At 46.6% G+C, this 24,998-nt stretch overlaps 1 protein-coding gene across 5 annotated transcripts in view; it reads right to left on the bottom strand.

The window, feature by feature from the left end:
- Window positions 1-24,292, bottom strand: part of LOC144937079 (fermitin family homolog 2-like) — a 60,754-nt gene extending 36,462 nt beyond the window's left edge. Inside the window, exons 1-5 of one of the 5 annotated variants that reach the window (XM_078864327.1) lie at window positions 24,205-24,292; window positions 23,693-23,975; window positions 20,642-20,818; window positions 11,281-11,514; window positions 1,805-1,948 (exon numbers count right to left, since the gene is read on the bottom strand). In XM_078864327.1, the coding sequence (XP_078720453.1) occupies window positions 1,805-1,948; window positions 11,281-11,514; window positions 20,642-20,807 (544 nt within the window). In that variant the 5' untranslated portion in view covers window positions 20,808-20,818; window positions 23,693-23,975; window positions 24,205-24,292. Of the gene's footprint in view, window positions 1-1,804; window positions 1,949-11,280; window positions 11,515-20,641; window positions 20,819-23,692; window positions 24,127-24,204 lie in introns of those variants that run through there. The other 4 variants (XM_078864330.1, XM_078864328.1, XM_078864326.1 and 1 more) reach the window with 4 other exon arrangements.
- Between the last annotated feature and the right edge of the window lie 706 nt (window positions 24,293-24,998).

The following is a 24,998-nucleotide window of genomic DNA, read 5'->3' as shown; positions in this document are numbered from 1 at the left end:
ACAAAGGTCTAGGGGTGACAGTTAAACTAACTCGTAGAGAACAGGCTGGGAGGTGTGTTTTATTGGCCCGGGGAAATCTGCACGAGTGGAAATGTCGACAATTGTGGTTGAACGGAGTAATAAGTCTCCGCTTATCAAGTTGGTCTTGTTATGTTTAAGGGATGTCATTAATAACGGCTCCACCCAAAAGTACACTGGGACAGTTTGTCAAGTAACCAATCGGCTGTTTGCTTATCTGTCCAAACCATTTTTAAACATCAATTAAAATGTTCACGAGCGAGCTGGGTCTGTGTTCGAGGCCCGTTCTAAACTTACTGACGAAATACAAACTCAGCTGTTGCCCATGAAATTCCACACACAACTATCATAATTTTCACCACCATCATCATCATTCGTCATGTATGACTGATATAAACGTCGGCATTCTTCAAATAAACAAATACATGTACTTAAAAAATAAAACATTAATTGGCTTTTAATTTAACCGGAACAGATGCATACATTCTAAAATGCACCCACGAAAATAAGACATCGTATGCAAAATTGAAGTGTGTTCTTTTTTTGCAATAATCTTGCTAGCAACTCCATAGTTTGATCCAGCATGGCTGAATTCTGATCCAGCATGGCTGATGTATGGCAGCTCGTGGTAGATGTTTGACAAGAACACGGAATTACTGGATTCAAGCTGCCTTTCAATGTTTTATTATTATTATTGCGTGTTTATATGTAAAACGTCATTATTGGCTGGATTAAGTCTCCTGGTCGTCATGGCAATCCTCTCACATATGGCTGAATATTTTCGTTGTGTGTATGACGGCTTGGAAATGTTTGACAAGATAATTGAATGAAACTTTCATGATCAAGGGAAGCAACACATTCGCCTTATTTTTTTTATTGTATAATGTCAACCTCATTTACTAATCTACAATTCCTGCATTTTTTTGTTATTAATTATTACTTTTAGTCGTAGGCCGAGTTGGCACCTTTCCTTGCCCGAATTCTATGCCGGCCTCCCTGGGTAGGACCACCTCGGTGAGAGGGGCGGGTAGGTATGGAGCCTCCATCCAGCCCACCCCTACACCCCCCTCTCTCCCAGAGCTTATTTTATAAAGAGACATGTGCTGCGATTCCAACTCGGTAAAAGTCCACGTTGCAAAATAAAGCGACACATCTGCAGTGGTCGACACGGGATGTTGCGCAAACATTTGAAGAATGAGGCAAAATTACACGCGAGAAAATTGCGCCTATTCTTTATCGGTCCAGATGACATCTACACCTCACCCAAACATGGAAACTTACCAAGAGGGCCCCCCCCCCCACCTTCCATTAAACTGTCCAGCCAGCCTGCTGCTTAGTCACACGACGAGTCACTCACGAGCAATGCAAGCCGCACCAAGGGGCCTTTGGTAGGGGTGGAGGTGATGGCACATGGGCCACCTAGGACCGAAGGCCATAGCACAGAGGGGCAGGGGGACTCTATCACCCCCTTCTGACCCCCTTAACTTAGCAAACTCAGGGAGGCACACTTGAGCCTCCACTAGAACTCCCTGTGGAAACTCTGGCAGAAGCCAAATGTATTCATTCGAAGAGTAAACATACGTGCGAATAACAGCACGGGTGTATATAACCAAGTCACCTCTTGTCCTATCCCATCGGCTACAGTGCCTCCACGATCGCAGTACAGTATTGCCACTGGCTCACTCCTCAAAACCCCATTCTCCCGGCCCACCGATCCTGGTCTCGACGTCTTCTTAAACCCCGGTTTGTCAAAAGGTGGCACACACCACCGTTGAGCTGCACTCACCAGGGCTGGCCGTGGGCGTGATGAGAGGACCCTCCAACTCTGTCACTTCCTCGTGGTTGTTCTCCTCTCCTCCCTTTTTCTTCTTCTTTTTGGAGGAATCCTGAGGCTTCCTGATGAGGGACAGCTCTTCCGGGTGGCGGATGTCTAAAGAAAAAAAAACGGGGGAAAATGAACATCTCAATATCATGGGGGAAAAGAACGTTCACATTTGTATTTTCTTCTGTGTTCATTCCAATTTGATTCCAATGTCATGAGATTCATAAATTCAGAATTCTCACAGCGTGGTATATCCCCCCACGGTCCCTGTTTACAAAACAGGAAATGGCCAGTATCACAGAGTCACGATTGAAGTCCCTTGGAGTGACCTGCTACCCATAAAAGGGCTGCTGCACTCTCCAACCCAAGCTGCCGGAGAGATATTCATCGCACGGCAGTCACTTCAAGATTTGTCAATTCTCAAAGTTGGCATTTTTTTCCAAGTTAAGTGATGACCAAATTTGACACGAACGTTTTTGTATTCGTATGCAGTCATTGGTGACCGGGCCGACACTATCAACGTGCTACTACACTCGAGAGGCTAGGGTAATCAATGGCAGCTGCCTGGACTCAACCCAAGGTGTCAGTGGTGTCAGCTCAGTTCGCTGACCTCCCCCCACACCACTCATTATTTTTGTATAACTTTTCCATGTCCTGACTTGAATCTCATTCCATGCCGCTGGTGATGCTTGAAGGCAATTGTGATAACGAGTCTGCTGTCTTGTTACCTCTCTAGACCCTTCCCATGCACAATGGTCGACTGCTATGATGATATGAAATGTTACGGGGGGAAATATTTGGGTTGGCGTGCTTTTAACTTCTAAAATCACATTAAAGCAAACAAATTTTTTATTTTACCAATTCGTGCATCATGATAGGGTTAAGTTGGACGTTAAGTCGGTATGCTTGCAAATATTAAATGAAAGAGCCACTGTTATTCTTCACAAACCCTTTTAAGGCCACAGTTAAGCTACAATTAATCACCCACAATAAATACAAAATCAATCCCATACAATAAAACATTACCCCTCACACCGCAGATTATGGACTCTACGGGTTTACCCTGCGCACTTTATTCATCACTTACGCAGCCGCAATGAAATGTTTAGGGCGAGATTTATTACCTAAACTAGAAGATCATTAATGTACATAAAACGGCATGCGTTTCATGTTTAGATTCTTCACTAATGGTTACTGAATTAAACGCTGTTCTAATCTAATTTAATTCCTGTTGACTTCTGAATTATACTTTAAAAAGCATATTTACTTTCATCTGTTTTGCAATAAATGTTTTTGTTTACATTATAACTCGTCTTCCCCACCCTCCCCATGGATCAGACAGGGTTCCACGACTTCAACATAATTTCTGGTGTGAAAATGACGATTAGTAACAGGTCCTCCCACATTGTGTTAAACTACTCTCCATTGTTAACCGTCTTTCAGAATTAAAATAAATATCTGAGTTATTTGAGCAGAGCACACGGATTCAGTTTCAGTCGTGACATTTGTGTGTTTCTCTCACGGGGAGATACTTATATGTGCCGTTGGAAATGTCACAGTATTATCTATATACTATCTACAAAGCCAAGGTTCATCTCTGACCTCTAGTTGTGACATAACGGCAAGTCAAATCGCTTGTAGTTGTTATTAAATCATGAGCTCGAAACCGCAATTTTTAAAGCACCAGTTATACATGGCTCCCTCGCTTTGTTAAAACATTTGACAGCCTACTTTGTTCATTAATGTATTGTAATTTACGTATGTATTGAAAATTTTATTGGATAAAAATATTGGCAAATATGCAAAACACGTTTTAAGGAACTAGCCAAGCATTAAAAATATCAAAGTCTTGAGGCTCCTGGATAAATAAATGTATATTAATCTTTACTGCTGGCCACCCGCTCCTCTACCCACACAGATTAACATTGAAGATATTTTGGTCTTCATCAACATATCCCTTTTACTCACGCAAAAAATACAGAAGTTTGCCTTCGAACAGCTTTATGTTGGAATATCATCATCAGCCAAGATCCATCCACTGCTGTATGAAAGCCTTCCCAAGCCATCACCGAGTCACATGATGCAAAGCATCGATTTACATCCTGCAAATGTAACTCATTGCTTCATACCACGGTGGTCATCCTGTGTCCATCAGCAATCATCTCTTATATTGGCACGTGTCCTGCCCATTTACTTTCATAAAGAGTCAATATGAAGTCTGTCAATTGTGTGTTGTGTCCTTTGATTGTGTGTTCCTCTATCTGTCTCTGAGTGTAAAAAGATTCCAAGCAACGGAACATGGCTACAAAAAATGTTTTAGCCAAGCATTGAAAATACCAAATCTTGAGGCTCCTGGATAAATAAATACATATTTTGCCGCGCCTGCAGGTGAGAAGGCCCAGGACAGGTTTGGATGTCACTCTCGACTCGCATTAACCATGGTCAGGAATCAAACTCGGTTGGTTACGTTCACAGCAGTGCACGAACCGACTGCTCACCCAATATCTAAATACTCCATTTACATGTAGTAATTAGATACATTTACCTGCATTCCATACATATCTTTGCAAAACAAATTACACGAAAAAATCCAAAGCCGTGTATTTATTTCCATGCTTTGAGGTTTCTCAGCACATACGGTGAGAAAAAAAATATAAATAAATATACCCATATTAAAAGTATAGCAAAAAAACGTCCCAGTACATATGAACATACATGTACTGCATATATAAAAATAATGCAAACTATAATTTGACTGTCAACCACTTTGTGAAGGATTAACTTTCCAGCAAAACTATGTAACCAGATTATGGGTTTCACCAGAATGGAGGTTTGTTATTACTGGGACGTACACAGCCTACGGATTAGCAGCTGCCCCACCCCCCGCCCTTCTCTTTGCGAGTGCCGTCTGCCACTCATCACACAGTTATCCAGCAAGTATGCTAGAGACCTTGCTTCGCAGAGGTGGGTGGGATGCTTTCCTGTCTGTCGTGTTGGCACATCAAGTCTACGTGGCCATCTCCTTCCAAATAAATCTAAGCGGATTTCCTGCTCAAATTATGTAACCTTATGTACGTAGAACTTCTTTCGCACCATACTTATGCAACTATGCTAATCGACGGTGCTGAGCGTGCCCCTGATCCAGTGGAGGAAAATCTGCATTCCGATGTTGGGGACGAGTCTATCCACAGCACAACCACTGTTGGCTTCACCACAAAGTGATAACTCATTTGACAACCCAAGACGGATGATGGGCTAAGTCGGACCCCCCAACCAGGATTTGAACTCGCAACCTTCTCACTGCGAGCCGCTACACCCTTCTGCCGAGCCACCTCAACGGTGAGCTCCTCTCCTGCAACCAGTGGACAATGACGGATAGCCCACGGTGCACGACTGCGCTCACAAATCTCACCGCCGTGGAACCGCATTTAGCCAGCCACTGGCCCGTGTCACTGGCAGCATTTTGCCCATTTCATCAGACTGCTCAACAAGAGCCGTCCACGAGCTCGCTCGCCAACCCTCGGCACGAACGTACGAACGTTGCAGATCGACTCCCTGCCATGAGAACGAATCGGAAACCCCAGCTGCCTGCCCAGAGCTCGGGTCATCGCGTGCCTGGCCTGGGCTGGGCTAAACAAGGCACTCGTGAACCCTCGTTCTGTTTTTATTTTCCACGCCACGCAGCTAAGAGTGAGGAGAGGGAGAAACGTAAACAACCGGGGCGAGCCAGGTGCACTTTCGACACGTTTGAACAGCAATAGCCCAGCTGCCCGCACATTTACGATAATTGCTTATGGCTCGAAGGTTTCCTCTTAAATTGCACTTTAAAGGTCTCCACACTAATACACTTTGAAAGGTGTACTTTCTTATCTCTAGCCTGCGGTAGGTAATGTTCAGCAACTTTGTTGCATGTTATTGCCGTTGTTTTTCTAATGTGTTGTGCATAACTCTGCGAGTGTCGTAACAACTTTGCCCGTTTTTGTAATGGGTTCAGATGTCCCCAAGCATCTTCCGGCACAGGGTAATGAGTGGCACTAATTATCGCTTTTCGGAAGTGGCCATGTCCATGTGACATCAAAACAGCGACAACCCCAAAGAGACCATCATCAACCTTCTTTACTGAAGGCCTCCCCCCAAGCCATCACGGTCTCCCACTGTCCTGCGATGCAACAACCCATAGAGCTCCTCCTGCACACAAGCTCATTTCACGGGTGCCATGGCGGTGAGATATTAACTACCTCGCCTGGTCATGGGTTCAATCCCGACCCTGACGCCTGCTGCATATTTGGAGTTTGCCTAGTCTCTCTCCCCGTGGGCGTGTGGATTTTTATCCAGGTCCTCCGGTTTTCCCCTCCACATTTAGAATCATGCGTTCAGAGTATTTGAATGCGAAACATTTCCACATGATACGTCCCTCCCTTGAGCTATCATATGTGGCCAGGTCGCTTCTGAAAAAGAGCTGAATAGCTCAGTGGGCTTTATCTGGTAACATAAAATATAGTTTACAGTTTAGTTTATTTCATTGCTCCACCTCTGTGGCGGATGTCCCTCTTGGACATGCTTCACTCCTTTGGTTGCCACACTGTCATTAGCCATGACTCTTGGCCATCATCCACTTTAGCGACGCATCCGGCCAAGTGTACTTTTCTTAAATGGCGAACACGATGTCTCCAGCTTGCATTTGCTCTCCGAATCGTGCGTTTCCACTTTACGTGTCTCGGTGCGATTCAAAACATGTGTCCCTCCATGGCTCAATACACACTTTTAAACTCTCGTTTATTTTTGCTTCAGTGTCCTTGTTTCTGATCCAAATGTAATCGTATGTAATATGCACCGAATACAAACGTTCCTTTTATTAGGTCTGTGGCATGTTGCTTTTCATTATTAAGTAAAATTTCCCAAAAGCACTAAAAGGTTCTCTTTTCTGCCTCTATTACCTTACTTTGGATCCCTTTTTATGATCGATAGTACTATGAAAAAGAATGGGACAAGTTTTTAAAACAAACCATGCCTTTTTATTTGCCCAGGAAAGCCACGCTGATCACCGAGTATGACTCAGAAAGGTCCATAATTGGGATGTTTGGCTCATGCCATTCATGACTATTTGTCTCCGTGGCAAGAAACTGGAAGTACCCAGAGAAAAGCCACACGTACAATTCGGGGATAACACTCAACGTTCTGCACCGATAGACTCAAGAATCTATCGTTGTGCCGACATCTTCTGGCCACCTTGCAGCCCCAAAGCCATACAAACACACATGGCAATCCCAGGCAACCTCCCAACCACCTGCTAACCAGGCTCAACCCTGGTTAAGCTTCCGCCCATACATACCAGCTCGGGCACATTCACGATTGGTCGTGTCGAAGACGGTCTGCAGTCAGACATCGCAAAAGCCATCAGACAACAACGCATCTCTATCGGGGTTCTTGTTCCGGCTGAGGAATAGGAAATCCCCGACTGCAAGCTAATTAGATGTTTAAACCAACGCACGGAACAGTCTGGGAGTCCCGGCACTGACGGCATGCAAACGTAGGCAATCGGCAATACAATGGCCATATTAGGAGCACACTCTTAGTCCTGCGAGCCGTGCTAGCTCAGTGTTTACCGCGCGGCCGTTTAAAATAGGCGTGAGGTAAGCAGAGTGGCACGCTGGACAGAGTTTAAAAATGCCCTGTTCGCGGCTAATTAAAATGGCTGGAGCTCAGCAGGGCAGGTGTCCATTTCCACGCGGCGTTATTTAAATCTCACGGCGTGTGTGCGAACGCGTGTGCACGTGTATCCACGACACGCCGCGTATCACAGCCCAAAGCGCCTTCCGTGGGAGCCCCGACTCGGAATCAGAATTATTCAATCATCCTGGAGGAATCCGATGAGCTACAGAGCTCTTTTTCACAGATGCCCAGTCGGGGCAGGTAAGAAGGCTACAACAACAAACAATACAAAAACACGATAGGAGTGCAAAGTATAGCAAAGGCAAACAAATCGCCCAAAAACAAACAAATAAAACCAAACCATCCCCCATCCTGCCAGGCAAAGCCCCCGGAGGTATTTTTCAGAAGCGACCTGGCCACAAACGATAGCTCAACTACAAAGCGTCTCTTCACGTGGAAATATATAGCGGCAAAATTATAAATAAAATAAATCCGGCTAATAGAATGAGAGAGATGCGATGGGTCCGATATCGACTTGGCTTGGGCGATGCAAAAAAAAAACGACGGCAGCGACAAAAACCGTCAACGGCGATTAAGTGACAGGGAAACGTAGGTATTGGTTACAACTGCTGAGGTGGCTGCAGGGGTTAAGCTTCAGTCACATTTAGACCAGAAGCAAAGTTACACTTTTTATGGGTTCGTGAAATGTAGACAGTGGAAAAGTTTCGAGTTAAAGCTTTCGTGACTGCAGGGATTCATCTTCTTGGTTCTTTCGGTAAAGTCACGTAGAAGGGAATAAATAAAATATTTCCCTTCTACGTGACTTTTCTACGTGACTTTACCGAAAAAACAAAGAAGAAAAAGTGGAAAAGTTCCTTTCGTTGCCTGGTCCAGAGACGGAGTCAGACGCAGGCTACAAAGCCTCACTGCCCAGTGCGTAATTACAATGAATATGTTTACAAGTTGAGTTATAAACCAAACCAAGTTCCCTTTTTGGGAATTGTCTCGCGTGGGTCTGTGTGTGTCACCGCTTAGAGTGGAGGCAGTGGCACGGTGGTGAGTGTACAGCGGTGTGAATGTGCGGAGATCTGAGTTTGAATCCTGTCACAGCTGACAAATGTGGACCGGTCTGGGGCAACTCCCTTGACCAGTCCGCACTGACCAGCACGGTGAAGTATGGCCAAACAAACTCCCGTGACTGACGCGGCGTGATTAGGCCTTCATCCAGCAGTGGATGGACAAACGGCTGTAAAATGTATGCTAATTTATGTCAATGCTAAGTGTTTAAATTGTGTCGGTCTGCTTAACAATAACCCAACCTACTTAGACAACAAAACCTTCCGAGTGAGATTATTGCATTTATATGAACCGGTATATTTTTTCCCCAAGTTTTTTGTTGAACATTTCTTTATTTTCACACTTTATGGAATGCCTCATGCTTAGCGGCAATCCTTCCATATTTTTCTGCCACACAAGCAAATATATGTTTTAATGTTAATACGAGTGGCAGGCAGAGGATTTGTAAACTCTAACAGCCCACTTAATTGACTGGTTTGTCGAACTTATTTCTACCAAACCAAAAAATAAAATCACGCCAGCAAAAAGTTTGGCAGTCAGGTTGTCAAATGCTCTTTACATTAACGTACGGCCACCTCTCTCATCGTCCGATTACAAGCGCAATCTCATCTGATTCAAAGTTAATACTCGAGCAATCCATCGAGAAGAAATCCTGGACAGTTCCTGCTCGTAAACGGTAATTCGATCCGAAATGAAGAGGGGCTTTTCTAATCAGCTTCAAGTGCTGCCGCTCAAAAGTAATGGATTCCAGAAAACTCAGCAGCGTCTGGAGTCTAATAAGGACCGGCGCTATTTTCAAGCTGCGCTCGGGCACAAAGCATGCACAGCAGGTGGGGTCATGTGACACGGCCTTTAACCTTTGGCAGCTTGGTGTGTGCAACACCAACAGTTGAACGCATTCAAATAAGAAATGGCCTCTGGCTCCAGAGCAAATACGCCAGCTTTCTAGGTTCACATCCATATCAACACGCACATGTAAAGCGTAAACAGATACCTAGGATTGATTATTGAACATAGACAAATGAACAACAGACCTTTTCTTGAATTTGCTGCACTGTATTTCTGGTTAACCTGGTCTCCCTGTGTGTATGAACTTATTTAGCACAGTAAGTAGCCAACCGTGATAATCAGAGGTGTGAGGGAAGGACACGCTATTCCTGGCTGAAGGGATAGTGTGTCTCAGTGGGCCCCAACCAAGCCACGCATAAAAAAAAATTAATTGAATTGCCATCAGCAGGAACAAACAGATTCAATACCAGTTAATCCAAGGAAATCGATCATTCCCTTGTGTTTTTCCTGAGCAGCAAACATAATTTCAATTCTACTCCCATACATCATAATGCTTTGAATGTACAGCATGGGGCATTTTAACATGGGGCACACGGACAGCCTTTACATCTGATTTAAGACTGTTCAATGTAACAAATACAACAAAGATGTGTGACCGTCAAGGAGCATAAACCATCACGCGAACTCCAGTCATCTTCGCAGCGGCTTTTGGCTAGTCATTGAAAAAACATGGTCACCGCATTGCACGCTTTCAGATGCACTTCTGTGGCCATCTGGAACGCTCTTCCTTCCGATATTAGGAAGCCACTGGAGGTATGCACTTTTGAGTCATCTAGATTGAAAACTATCTTTTAAAATGCTTTTTGTGTTTAGTTTGCTGTCCTCCGTTTAGCATGGTTGGCTACGTACGGTGAGAAATAAGTTCAACATACATACATATGTAAAATAACCCGCGTCTCTGTTTTTCCATGGCACCATCCCATATAGCCACACCTTTTTCATTGTAAAAATAAAAAATGGGAATGCAAGAGGCACGGGAGAGGTGTTCCTTCCGATTTGCCAACAACAAAATGCTGCCCACATCGACTCATGCCACGTTTCCGTGACGACTAGCGAGTGCCATCGGTGGCCGAGGAACGTTCCTGGGCCGTTCTGGGATCATCAGCACAGCTTACATCTTGTCCCCACACTCCATTAGCCAGGCCGCCACCACTGCTCACATCTCCCAAGCCTTCCATTCCCCACCCTCCATGCTGGAAAGCGATTGCAAAAAAAAAGTATGCCTGGGTTAGAATAGACTACTTTATTATAAACTTACTCTGTTGATTTTTCCATGCATTTTAAGATTGGCACAAAACTGAAGTCGACATAAAATTATGGACACTATTGAGCACTCATTGACCCTATGACATCACGACTTCCCAGTTAAAAGCACGCGGCTCACTTTTAAAAGGAAGCCAACCCACTCCGATGACAGAGCCCACTTGTCTATGGCACCGAGGCCGCTCGACCCTCTCCACCGCCACTTTGAAATCTACACTGAAAACTCACTTAAATTTCGATTTAAAGCTTTCGTGACTGCAGGGATTCATCTTCTTGGTTCTTTCGGTAAAGTCACGTAGAATGGAAATAATGAAATAATAAAAATAAAACATTATATTATATTACTTTATTTAATATTATTTTATTTCTATTATTTTATTATTTCCATTTTACGTGACTTTACCGAAAGAACCAAGAAGATGAAACTCACTTCTTTAGAAACACTTTTTGTGCGCAGCTTCCTGTCCTTCATCCCGCACCTCCCGGATTCGCACGGTTGGTTACGCACGGTGCGAAACAGGTTCAACATGCGTGCGTTTGTGCGTGCGTGCATCACGACAAAAACGCGGCACGACGGGAGGAGCGACCGCGGCCCTTACTGAACGTCTTGCAGATGTCCACGACGGCCTTGAAGACGAGGTCGGAGAAGTTGACCTTGACGCGCACGTACTTCATGCTCGGGAGTTGCAGGCGCATGAGCTTGTGCTGCGGGGTGAAGTGCAGCGTGGCGTCCGCCTGGATGCCGTACTTGTCCAGCGTCCAGTGCGTCTTGAGCAGCCACATGGTTTTGCGCTCCCACCAGAGCGCGTGGTCTGACCAGTCCTTCTTCATCTCTGTTCACGGTACAGGGGGAGCCATCGTCGGCACACAGGATCAGGTACGGACACCTAACGAACGGCCTTATCGGCGGCATAATGAACAGGACATGAAGTCTGTTCCTCTGTGTATTCTTCCGATTACAAGATGCTCTGGAAAGTAATATGCACCCCTAAACTTGTTCCCGGTTTCATTAAAGTTGTACAAATCTGGTCTCACACACACACACCTACTAGGTGATGAGATGCACCCCAAAACTTTTGCTCTAAAATGCAGGGGGGGGGAGGGGGAGTGTGTCTTAAAATTTGGAGAATATGGTGTATTTATAGAGGGATATATTATTATTATATCAGCCTTAGGGAATTCTGAACCAATGCTTTCCAGCTGCAACTGTTTAAGCAGCAAACTCTGGCCTGGGTTTGTCAGGGTCTCATCGGCATTCAGTCACATAGATTACCGAGCTCTTACACCGAGTGAGGTATGGAAGAAGGTCAGATGGTCATGCACGTGACGCTTCCCGGTCGGGGGGTGGGGTGAGATTGGCTGGTGTCAGCGTGGGAGCAGTGGGGGGTCGGGGTGGGGCAGAGCGGGGTCGAGGGGGGAGTGTGCGCCTGTAATGAAGAAGTCTCACGTATCTGATTGGTCGGCTTCCAGGTGAGTGGCGGGGTTGTTGTACGAGCTCTCAGCCATTATTGAATAGATTTGAGAAATTGGAAAGTTCGTAACTTTTTTTGGAGGATTTTTTTTTATCGTGGTAATGCGCGAGGTTTTTGCAACGTCAACATGAAACCGTGAGGAATGCTCCAAATCGTGAAATTCATGCCCCATGAGTGACGTTTGACAGCTTTCAGACGAGAAGGGAAAGTGCTGTGAGTACCTATTCAAGGCCAGAGTGCCAGTGGTTCTCATCACCAATGTCGAAACACCTTTGTTTCCTCATTGCCGACGTTCATAAAGTGTGCCAGGAACTCATTTTAGGCTGGGTTGACTTCAAGTAGGCCCACGGCAGGCTCAATTGCCATGCGCCACTGATGTCGGCATGTGGGCCAAGAATCAAAACCAGGTCTCCAGGACAACAGCACAATCCATTAACCATCACACAACCACTCGCTATCAGTTTCACGTGTACACCACACCACAAACATACCAAGGAATTTCACATTTTGTGGTCATACTTCACCATGCAGGTCATTGCAATGCGAGTGAAGTGGACGGGTAAACCGTAAGCAGTTCAGAACTTGCTCGTGACCGAAAATCTAAATCATGCCACTGGGTTCACGGTGCAGTGCGCTAACCGGTGAAGTGGTTTTGACAAATGCGTCTAAGAGCTAATTCCTTTATCATTCACTTTCCATCATTGCATCAATGAATATGTTAAGATAACATAAAATCAAGCAATGGAAAATCAGCATCCGACACTTTACTGAAAAATTTCAAATATTAATTATCGGCAATTTTTCTTAAACTTCAGGTAAGGCAACTTTGAGCAATGACTTTTTGAATAAAACATGACATACCGTTGGCACAGGTCACGCTTAACTCCAGAAACCACATTCATTATTTAAATCTTTAAAAGCATATGGCCTCCGCGCACTAACATTTGCGAGAAAAAAATATTCCACTGTAAATTTGTTTCATGAGCTGCCAACTTCACAGAAGTTAAAGCGAAGCGAAGCGAGTGACCGACAAGACGAACACGCACGCCGAGTACCAAGATGAGGCAGAAAGGCAAGCTCATCATCATCATCATCTGCCGTTATCTATCCACTGCTGGTTGAGGGCCTCCCACAAGCCGCCACCATTATCTCACCGTCTCGCGACGCAACAACAATCCATCCAACTCCTGCACACGAGCCGATCTCAACGCTCCCATAATCCACGGTGGTCATCCTGTCGGGCATATTCGCTTCTTTGGCTGCAACACCGCAGATCGTCTCGGCCTCCAGGCCATCGTCCCTTCAAAGTGATAGGTCCTGCCCAAGCCCAATGACCTTTCTTAACAGTGAACATGACGTCTCTCACTTTCGTATGTTCTTTGATACTTGTGTTCCTCTTTCCGTCTCGAGGTGTAATGCCAGGCATGCGGCTCTCTGTGATAGTTTGCACGCTTTTCAGCTGTCGTCTTGTTTTCCTGGTCAACGTTCATGTTTACGATTCGAATGTCGTAGGCAGGGAGGCGGCTAGAGCGAGAGGAAGAACTAAGTTGCGTCAACAACAAACAAAAAAGTTGGAGAACTGAACATCGCAATCTGCCACGCAAGCTTCCAAGCCATGATGTCACTGCATTCCATAATTCCTCAAAGCACGCAGCACATGTTGGCGTGGGTGGTTTCCCTGAGGACACCACAGGTTTTGACTCCTGTGCGTGACACACCGAGACCGCCTGCCACCACCAAAACGAGCATTCCTGGGACATCGGACATTTCTGCACATGGATGGAATTTGTTCACAGTTTTTGCTTGAAGATTCCTGATTAGGTACATGTGTTGTCTTACACCAGACAAAGACAAGCTGATGAAGGCTGGTGTTAGAGGACGTACATTATATTCACCGTCAATATGTTGCCCCGAACTTGTGTTTTCTTCTTTGACTAATGTGCGGCTATTTCCGTCTCTCTCAGCGTTGCATGCACGTACTCCATAATGCGACCAATTTCAATAAAAGCACACAAACCGCCGGCCGCATTTAGCTGCTCATTTATAAAGGAGCAATGAACCTTCCGTTATGAACACACGTATCATCCACCATCACTGCACATCTTCGTCTTCCTGGCATTACTCACCACTCATGGACCGTCCATGGACCAGAGAGCAGCAATTGGTGCCCATGCAAAGTTGTAAAACGGCCGATGGCAGCGAATCGTTTGGCGGCCCACTCGTTACGAACGGTTACCAAAACACGATTCACCAACTCTCAAACAAGACGCAAAAAACGCACGCAGCCATCGCGCATGCGCAAAACGCCATCAGCATTTCCCGAAGGCGTTTGTGTTGAAACGCACAGCTTTCCTGCATGCAACTATTGTTTCTGATTTGACATAATTCACCGTTGTCTGGCCACGCTCAGAAAATTCTTCCCACTAAAGTTACGCCACCCCAGGCGGTCACCGACAAGTGAAATATCTGGTCTAGAGATCGTGGACTGCGGAGGATCTGCCTTCTTGAACCTCTTTCTCCACTCATTTATGTCCAAGACCACCTCATCAACTTCACAGTCCTTCACATCCACGGCTCGCTACTTCATGATAACAAATGTCCTGGCTCACCAATTTTAATCCTTTCCCATTCCGATGATGTAAATAGATGTCATCGGAACGGAATCAGAAGAAAAACAAAAAATAAAATCACTTTATCAGTACGTCTTCAAGTTGGAAGATGTACCGAGGCTCCCATGAGGCCATGCGGGAGGGTGTGCGGCACAGTTTGGCGCCAGATGTCATAGTGCGGTCGTGTTGCTACAGTTCTCTGCGGTGAGCACAATGTTTTTAAAAACAATGGAGCTATGTCTCTAAATAAAAATGAACGCGAACTGCTTGCACGTTCCGAGATTCAGCGGTGAGCGGGACACCCACCCTGCAACTTGCAGACGTCTTGGAACAGGAAAGGGTAAACACAGCCTTTCCTAGGCCTGCCTCCTTGGTCTCGGCCCTGGTGCTTCCATGGTTTTGCGTCGTCCCTGCGATGCGATTTTCCTCTCTTCAGCCATTCTCGTCGACTTTCTTTCAGCTTATCCGAGTATTCGGTGAAAACTCTTTCCTTTGACTCTAGCCACACAAATTATATCAGCACTAACCCCGCAGATAAGAGTACCAACCCATCCGATTATTTCTCTTTCCGCCGCATCTTCATGCAGATAAGTTGGCGGGAAGAGCGCGGATCAACGGAAATAATTGTTTCGGCCAAGAGCAGCTCCCATGAGCCAATTAGAGAAGTTTGAATGCGTTCAAAAGTGCCATTTGTTACCAAACTGTTTTTTGCATTATATACTGGATTAACTTTTATTGATGAGACATTAAGTTACGTAGCCAAACTAGAAACATTATTAAGTCTTCAGAATGTGCTGTACAGCCCTTAGTTAATCCACTGCTGGATGAGAGCCTCCTCAAGACCCGGGTGGGTCACGGGGGTTTATTTGGCCATACTTCACCACACAGGTCAGTGCAGATTGGTGAAGTCATTTAGAATCACTCAATTTTAAATTAACTGCATGAAAAATAAAAAATAAAACTCGTAGCAAACATATACCTCAACACTGTACAGTGTGTATAGTTGTGTGTGTTTAGTGAGCGGAAAGCCGCGCAGGACGCCAACGATCGGAGAAACGCACGGACCACATCACCTCTTCTCGTTGCGCACAAAGAAGATGAATTAGTTTACACGGTGTGACGCCAAGGACTGGAGAAACAGTTTCCTTGCTAGCCAGAATAGCGGGCCAGGACCCTGCCATCTGACATCAATGACCATCAAAGAGTTGTTTTTACAGAACCCTGCGGCCTCTTCAAACCTTCCCCGAGTTCCCCCAAGTTGAACGCAGATGCAACACATTTTTAAACTTGAAAATAATTACTGTACTGTAAAGGTCCTTCGGCGTATGAATAGGTCATTTGTTCAGTTGCGTGGCAGTCACATGGCAAGGAACTTGTGAAGAAACGAGAACCTGATAGGGGGCGAAGGCATCGGTGAGAATGTTTTGACGATCGCTGGGCGTTCCAAAAAGGCTTTGGAGAAAGGTGATCGTCATCCGCCTTTCCATTAGCCTGTGTGATCACCGCTTTGTCCAGCCTCAGGAGGAGAAGTGACTCAATGAACCCGACTGATGAGAGCAGTGGGATTCTCATCAATGATCCAGCACCTCACTGGCATCACTCTGGTCGATCGCTCACCGATGGTCAGTCGCCTCCTGATCACTCTTCTATCGCTGCTGCCATGGTTACCATTTTCATCAACGTCAAGCTCTTACAACCTTGTCCAATGTAAGAAATATTGTTACCTTTTAGATTTTGCACGTTTAAAAGTGCCGGTTGTTTCTAGCTGCTTGGCGTTTTTGGTTCTGTGCTCTGCAATGGAATCATGTGCTTGTTTTTTTGCAGTATATAGACCCCAATTAGAACGATCTTTGATTTGACAGAATCCATCATGTGCAGCTTCATTTGCCTTAAAAAATAAATGCATTTCATTGACAAAACATAAAGGAAATGCACCGTTTTATGCTGTTTGGGTTGGAAATCAGGAAAATATTTCCACACCCTGCACACCTTGTCCATCATAACCATCGCTTTAACTGTGGCTGACAGTGTCACATGCCTACTCCAGATTAACAGTGACCCAAAACAAATATTTAGTGAGAAATTTAGAAAATATGTATTGGAAAAAAACTTCCATCATACCAATTTTCCATGTAACCTATATTTGAATACGAGTCACTTAGGTGTATACAAAAATGTGAACTAAGACACCCAGTAAATGATGCTTCGTGTGGTACGGAATAGCAGCATGACTTTTGTGCAATGACATCATGTTACGATTTATAACATCGGTCGATTAGGGACTGAATTCAACTCGGCTGGTCTGTATCACAACAAGGCCCGACATCAAGCTTCGACTTAAAACACGCGACTTGCCAATCGGCGACTCGGGGACACAAAAATTTAGTTTTTAGCAACGACGGCGATGACGACGACGCTCCCATCATCAAGCGTGTCGCCAACACCAGCCTCGTACACCAGCCTCGTCGCGGGAACTCGGGCAAACACCAAAACCACGGCACAAAGCGGCGTCACGCAGGTCCCAAGCGACCGCTGTCATTTGGGTAAACGGGAAACATCGTGAACGCTTAAAGTTCTCCGTCCATTTATCGCGGACGTTTTTGTTTTCGACAAAGGCACGCTTGTTTTGCGTCATGGCTCCACCGTAGGTGAAAGGAAAAAGTGGCAACGTTTACCTTGGCAATTCAGTTTCACCACGGTATGTGGGGCCGGTTTCATTTGTGTAAAAGCTTTGCCACAATGGCGTTCAAAGGAAACGGGCTTAACATAGGCATTACAGTAGAAGCCCACGTTCGCTGGCTGCAATCTTCACTCTGTTCCACTAATACTGGTGACTGTCCAATACCGATGAGAGCGAAACTGACCACATCTGCACCACAGTGCTGAGAGCAAGTATAGTACTGTACAGCCGTACGCTACAGCGCATTAAACACTTAGTGCAGTCAGAGCCATTCGAGGTCACGTATTAACGGCTGAGGGCCTTACTTTTTTTTTTACAATGTAACCTTTTCCATGTTTGTTTTTATGACGCTTTAACTTATTTGATTAACCTATACCAGTTTAAACACATTACCGTTAAAGAGTGAGTGGGGGTTGGAAAAATTGCAATTTACGGTGCTTAATTTTCAAAACTGCGGCCACACAAGTGACACTTGTTCCAAAAATCGTGCGCCCATCACCGGCAATCAATTGCATAACGCATGCGACGCATGCCACAGATGTTTACAGCAGCCCACACCGGCTCCCGCAACAGCCGTTCCACTGTTCCCGGGCGAGCGCCACTCTCGCCCACAGTTCCCGCCCCAAAAAAAATATCTTTTTCAAGCCACTTTTATAAACGGCTCGAGAGCAGTAGAATGTTTCCATTGTGTCCCCTGTAACACGGAGCCCACACAGCCTTGCAAGCGCTGGCAGAATGCGAAGCACGCAACACTAGGAGTGACATATCAGGCATGCCGCGCGGCTATCTCCCAGAAGACATTTGTGGCACTCGCACGGGGCAGGCCGTACGAGCGGGACCGGCATGGGAATGTTTCGTGTCTGTCCGAGCGAGACAGCTGCTGCAGCGTTGGTCAGGGAAGCGTCAGGTGTGCGCGAATTGTTGTCCAGGCCTGTGACGACGCATTGATTCATCGATCGGGAATACATTTTTCACGCTTACGAAACACTCATCGATCGACTCGTGCACACGGGAATCCGTTATTTAAGATGTATGCGAATTATGTGAAACGTGATTAAGCTCACGTTACGCTCAGGCTAATAAAGCAAACTAAAGCGCACAAATGAGATAGGATTTTTGTTTTTCAAAACCATAGAAATAAGATAAAAAAAGAAATGCCCAACGTTTTTTTTATCCATTCTTGAATTGAATCACGAAGCAGCACCGTTACATGAACACTGGAGGACATGTACCTCCGGCGTTGATGATCAAAGCGTAACTATAACAGCGAGACATGTTTAAAGGGCATCATCCCTTGTACATTGCCAAATGCAGTGTCACGAAATGAACCTCTACACATGGAGCGAGCAAAACTTTAGAGTGCATTATTAATTAATTCTAGCACAGCGTATAAACACAAGATGCTCAAGGTTCCATTGGTGTCTCCTGGCCCCTGACAGCAGCTTGCTAATGGCCCTCAAGAACATTGCACGCCGAGAAACCTTGAGCATGAACAACGAATGAATGAATGAAACGATAGCATCAACCGCAAAACAATGTGCACTCTACAGACTCGACCACAAACACGCCTGGGGTTTATAACCCGGTGACCGAGCATGGATGTGGCTACTAATGTCACGGACAATTGCACACTACCTGCTAGGACCGAGCGGCCACTGTGTGACCTTCAGCTCGGATTGACAAATGAACCGTGCGCGTCACGTGCTCTGCGCATCACTCCGACGGGTGAACGTGGCGCAGACCCACGGTGGAGATGCGCCAATGCGCTGCTTTTACAGCGTCGACAAATCGCGACAGAAAACGTCACCGTTAGAAGGCGACGACGCGAGATGTAAGTGGCAGCTGAGATGTTGAAATTACGGTCGCTGGAGGGTGACATCAACATTGTCGGTCTCAAGCATGGGAACAGTTCACTATAGGTGCACCACCACGGCAACATTCCTGTTATGCGGGGAGGGACCCAGGTTATGCTTTCACGTTATTATAATGATATTTCTCGGAAGCATCCTTGATGTGTCTGGCATAGACACTCAGTGCTTGGGTCATGTGTTGGTACGAAGGATGTTTCCACCAAAAACTGGCAGATAAATGGCCAAATTGCCACTATTTTTCAGCTAATCTGGTTATAATTCCACTGGAAATTTGGTGGGCCTTGCCTTTCTGCCAACACGTTAATTGAGCACTTCGTGTGTGTCTCGGCAGTAATCTTTAATCATCCATACTGCTGAAATTATTAAGCTCGGGGTTCTTGTCCTATGACCAAAGTGAGAACCTCCTTTGGAGATACTCAGCCTAAAATAGTGAGCCATGGCACAAGCCACTCGCATGCATCAAGGATTAATACTAATATAATTTACTTACTGGGTTTATAATTAACTTCTTTTCTCGAATAAGTGCTGTTTTATCAATTAAAAAAATATTATAAAATCAATGATTGATACAAGTGTATACGTCCTTCCATAACGTGATCAAATCCGTGAACAGGACAAGAATATTAGCAGTCTTTATATATTGTGACAAAAATGCATTTCGAACGCAGTGAATACATTTTAAGTCAAAATAAGCAACGAATGACAAATTCCACAAAAGGAACTTCTGTAATAAAATAAACTGTCTAAATCACAGCATAGAACTACGTCACTTATGGCTGTTAGAGGCCCAATTTTGTTTTGGAAAACTGAAAGTCACTTAACTAAAATGAATAAATGTTGAATAGAATAAGCATTTATTTCTCATACTTCTTAATGGACACGTAGCAAACTAACGGACACTCGTGACTGCCGAACTCGAGCTCCAAACACAAATAATAAACTAAACCGGGGATGATGAGTCAATAAACCCAACTAGTGGACGAAAAATAATCATCCGATGTTTATTTTGGAGTCGATTGCTCTGGCTCCTTGAAAAATGGCAGCCACCCCTTCAAGCCAAATCAAGCCTGACTGGGTGGGAGGGGGGGGGGATACAGATGATGTCACCAAGCCCCGCCCATCACCTCCCGTCCAGCAACACACATGGGGGCAGAGGTGATTTACACCCCCACCCACCAACTACTGTATTTCCATGTTATCCGATGAGTCGTCGAATCGAACCGATCATAATCGCTATAGGCAACCGATTGCTTAAATATTCCAATAGCCCATCCCTAACCCCAAGCACGGGGCAATGACGGCCGACTTGCACCACGACGACGACGTACCCAGACGCTCCACCAGCCGCAGCATCACTCCGCCAATGTGCAGCTCCCCGGTGACGCGCATCATCACCTCCTGCTGCAGGTCCGTGACCAGGATGCGCAGTTCCCACGTGCCGTCGGCATAGTGCCCGTCCGGCATGCGTATGCCCTCAATCGCTGGCTGCGTCATTGCTGATGGTGCTGCAAAAGGGAAGGGCAGAACGAGTTACACTCAACAACGTCGATCGGTCCCCGATGTTTCGCGGTTGCTCTGAAGTAATCACGGTGGCTGCGGTCATGCGTCGCTGTCAAAAAACTCCCTTGCCCATGTTCAAGTTCAGGTTCAGAGTTAGCCCCCCCCCACCCCCTCGCTGCCTATGGACCGACTGGCTCTTCATCACCGTGAAATAAACGCGTAGTGTTTCTGCACAGAGTGTTGAGATGCAGTCGCTTGTTTAAGACGCTCGGTAAACTCATGCTGTAGAGTATAGTGCAGGTCTGTGTGAGAGGCACACTGAATATTATTAATAATATTATTCGTTCTTTCGGTAAAGACACGTAGAAGGGAAATGATAAAATAAAATTAAACTATTTCCCTTCTACTTTACCGAAAGAACCAAGAATATGAATCCCTGCAGTCACGAAAGCTTTAAATCAGTATCAATAATGTCACGTGCTGTTGTCACGCTGCCCCGTCCAAGGCTGCCCATTGTTCTTGTTACATGCGTGTTACATGCGTGTTACATGCGTCAAGATGAATTGCATGGGTTATTAATTGTGGTCCGGTGGTCTCTGCAAGGCAGCTTGGGTACAAATTAACATCTCGACAGATTCCTCTCTTCGCTACCCTGGCATTCGATTTGGATAACGGTAAAGCAATATCTAGAGTGGACTCAACTTCCTGTAAAATCATCCATCTCCCTTCACAGAATGTTTTGCTCAGTAGGGCAGGGTTCTTTTGTCTAACAATAGAATATTGACCGCATATAAAACAATGACAACACAAGGAAGCCCCCTCAATGCCAAAGAACGTTGTGTCAATAAAGTGTGCAACATTATGTGCAGTGTTGTATAACAAGGCATGTGGGTACGTATGTTGAACTTATTTCGCACCGTACGTAGCCAACCGTGCTTATCGGAGGTGCGGGGGAAGGACAAACTAAAAAAAATACACGTAATAATGAGCACACACTCCGACTTGCCAGCCAAATCAAAGCGTTAATTTGCGAATATTTTCCAAATTCGAAAAAAAAATTGCAGGGCTCCGTTACACAACACGAGCAGAGGCAGAAACTGCGATGATGGTTTAACAACAACCACAACAACAACAACCGCCATTCGCCACTAAGTGGCGGTGACGTCACCACGACGCTTGTGCCAGGCCATGTGCACCTTGAGGCCACGTGAAGTGTCGAACGCCCGCTGGCAGGAGGTCACGGGGCAGACCCAGGTGCCACGGGTCGACTGACCGGGATGACCGAGATGACTGGCTGATGCACTACCTGTGCCCCCTACTGTACCAACTTGCTGTGCTTTAGCCACCCGGCGCTCCGCTCGTTGTTGTGAGCGTCGCTCCTCCGCCCTCCGTTGTTGTTGGAGGGCGACTGCCTCCAACTGCCCAGTAGCGTCCTTCACGAGCCTCCTCCACAGAGGCCGATCTTGACACCGCTGGTACCAGTCATCGGCAAGTCCACTCAGCTCCACATCCTCCTGTACCACATCACTCCATCTCTTCTCTAGCCCGTGCCGCGCCCGTTTAGCCCCCTCGATCCGGCCGAACAAAAGCTGTTTAGGCATGCGGTGGCTGGGCATGCGGGCTACATGACCCAGCCAACGCAGCCTTGCCTGCCGGAGGAGCTCACAACAACCACACACACCACCACATTCACATGCTTCGCTCGAAACGCGATTTATCCGTGGGAAAACGACACTGCCGCTAAAACTCCGAACCACCGTGGGTCAAACGTTGTTGCTCAAAGGATGTTTTGAGTACAGCACCACCTTGTTCCTGACCGAGCTAAATCAACCACACACACACATTCACGCACGCGTGTTATCTACGTATGCACGTGTACGCAAAAGTAGAGAATACCAAGAAACCATCCTGCCATTCACAATTCACCTACACAACTCGAAGTAGCACCCCCCCCCCCAACCAACCTCCCCCTTCTTGCAAACGGAGTTTTTGTGTTCAGTTAATTAGGTAGAAGGTTTTTGGCAAGCTCCATTTTTATGCCACAATGGGCGTTTAATCCCACCCCCCCCCCGCACATCCTTCCTCTGCCGGGCATGTGTTTGGGCCAGAATGTGTACACGTGGCTACGTTCGAGGCAACCCACTCTTTGGTGCGTCCCAGCGTTTGGGAAAGACACATGCAGCGAAAGTAGTCGCTGGATTATTCCGATAGCACGTGCAAACCGTGCACTATCCCAAGAGACACACACACACCTATTCACACAAAGGTAAACGTGCGATTGGGAGGGGAGAGAGGACCTTGTGCAAATATTATTTTATCAACAGTGTTCCATTATTTCCTTTCCGTCCGAAAACATCGCAACTCCACTCGGCTCTTCTTTCGCTCGCTCTCTGCTCCAAACGCACGCACACAACCCCGCACTTCACGAAATGGCTGCAGGGGCCTCGGCCCTGCAGCCGTTGTGCGTCAAAGCCACCAGCAATCATCACGGCGGATCTGAAAAGCCACCCTCGGGAGCTGAGAAACATCACAACCGAGGCGCACCTCTTTGCAGGGTACAACAATGATGTTACGCCGAAAGGGAAAAAAAGTTTCAGGTGGCCGATCCAATCCGCCAAGCACCCGCGCGCAACAATTGCTATCGACTGCGAACGGGGCACTTGTCCATTTAACTCCGCGTAAAGTTAAAGCCACAACTCGCAAAGTAACTTTTAGAGATGACACAGCCACACAATGGCTTCGCAGCTCATTACGGTTTTTCTCTTTAACTGGAGTTCGTAAGACCGCAATATTCATCACACACACACATATTTTGGCTAATCATAATATCCACCCAAAAATGTAACTCGCTCACCAAAAGTGTCTAAAACAAAACTCACCGGAGGGCTTTGAAGGACCAAAATTGACTTCAACTTTCACCGCACGGCTGTTCCCGTCCCAACTGCTGCTGCTGCTTATCCGTCTCCGGCGGAATGCGCTTGTGCTGTTGGAGCAGCAGAGAGCGAAATGGCACTGATGATGATGATGACTTTGCTTGCGTCTCCTCCTCCTCTCGCTCTTTCTCTCTCCGCTGCGTTTGCTCCCGTTCCGCTAAACTGCGGTTACAGTCGATAGTGTAGGCGCTGCTCAGCTCCTCTCTCTCTCTCTCCCCTCCTCTTTTCTCTAGCACACACGCACACAAAGGGGGTTGGGTTGGAGGCGAGGGGCGGTGGTTTCGTTGCGGCGGTGGTGGTGGTGTGTGCCTTGTGTGCTACGCTCGTGTAAAAAAAAAGTGGGGGTAGGGGAGTTGGTCATACGAGCTCCACACACAGACACAGCCTCGGCCACCTCCCCCTACTCACCCACTCGCTCACACACACGCGCGCATTCTACCCACACCACGCACACTCACGGGCCAGCAGTCGTGGAGGGAGGGGGAGCAGCGTGGGAGTGTCTCTCTCTCTGCAGCCCCGGCTCGCTGGCTCCCTGGGGGTGATTGGAGGAGTGGGGCAAATGAATTCACACACGCGAACGTCAGGAGCTGTTGTGTGGATGGGGGTGGTGTGTCTGTGAGTTTTATTGAATGTGGTGAGCGGTGGCGCGGTGGTTAGCGCACTGCGCTATGAACCCCGGCGCCTTGAGTTCGATTCCCGCAAACGACCAATAACAGCGGCGAATAGCAGAACCAGTTCTGGGACCTTCCCTAGGTCGACTCGGCCTTAAATGAGTACCCGTTGCGCTGTGTAAACATCGGTACTGGGAGACAAAGGCGGACCGGGCGTGGTGTTGGAAACCCAACCCCCTTGTATGCCGTGCCGGCCTTCATAGGTGCTCGCTAACAGCACTTGGCACAATAGTCAGTTAAAGGCTCTAAGGTGGAAATCTTTATCCTTGTTATGTTATATTGAGGAGCGGTGGTGCAGTGGTCAGCGCACTGCGCCACGTCTCTCGAGACCCGGGATCGCTTTCCGGCCACGACCAACGCGAGTGAGGAATGTCTGAACCAATGTTGCGTCTCCCCCCTAGGTTGACTCAGTCTTAAATGAGTATCTGGTGCGGTGTGAAGCCATCATCCACTCGGAAGACAAAGGTGGCCGGGTGTGGCTCTGACCAAACCGCCCCCTCGTGCGCACTGCTCGCAAGCAGCACTTGCCTCGACTGTCTGTGTAGGCTACACGGGGGATCTTTGTTTTTGTATCTGCACGT

Source organism: Lampetra fluviatilis, chromosome 18 (genome assembly GCF_964198595.1).
Source record: "Lampetra fluviatilis chromosome 18, kcLamFluv1.1, whole genome shotgun sequence".
NCBI lineage: Eukaryota > Metazoa > Chordata > Hyperoartia > Petromyzontiformes > Petromyzontidae > Lampetra > Lampetra fluviatilis.
The sequence above is the reverse complement of the archived record's forward strand: the minus strand, read 5'-3'. Positions and strand labels throughout refer to the sequence as shown.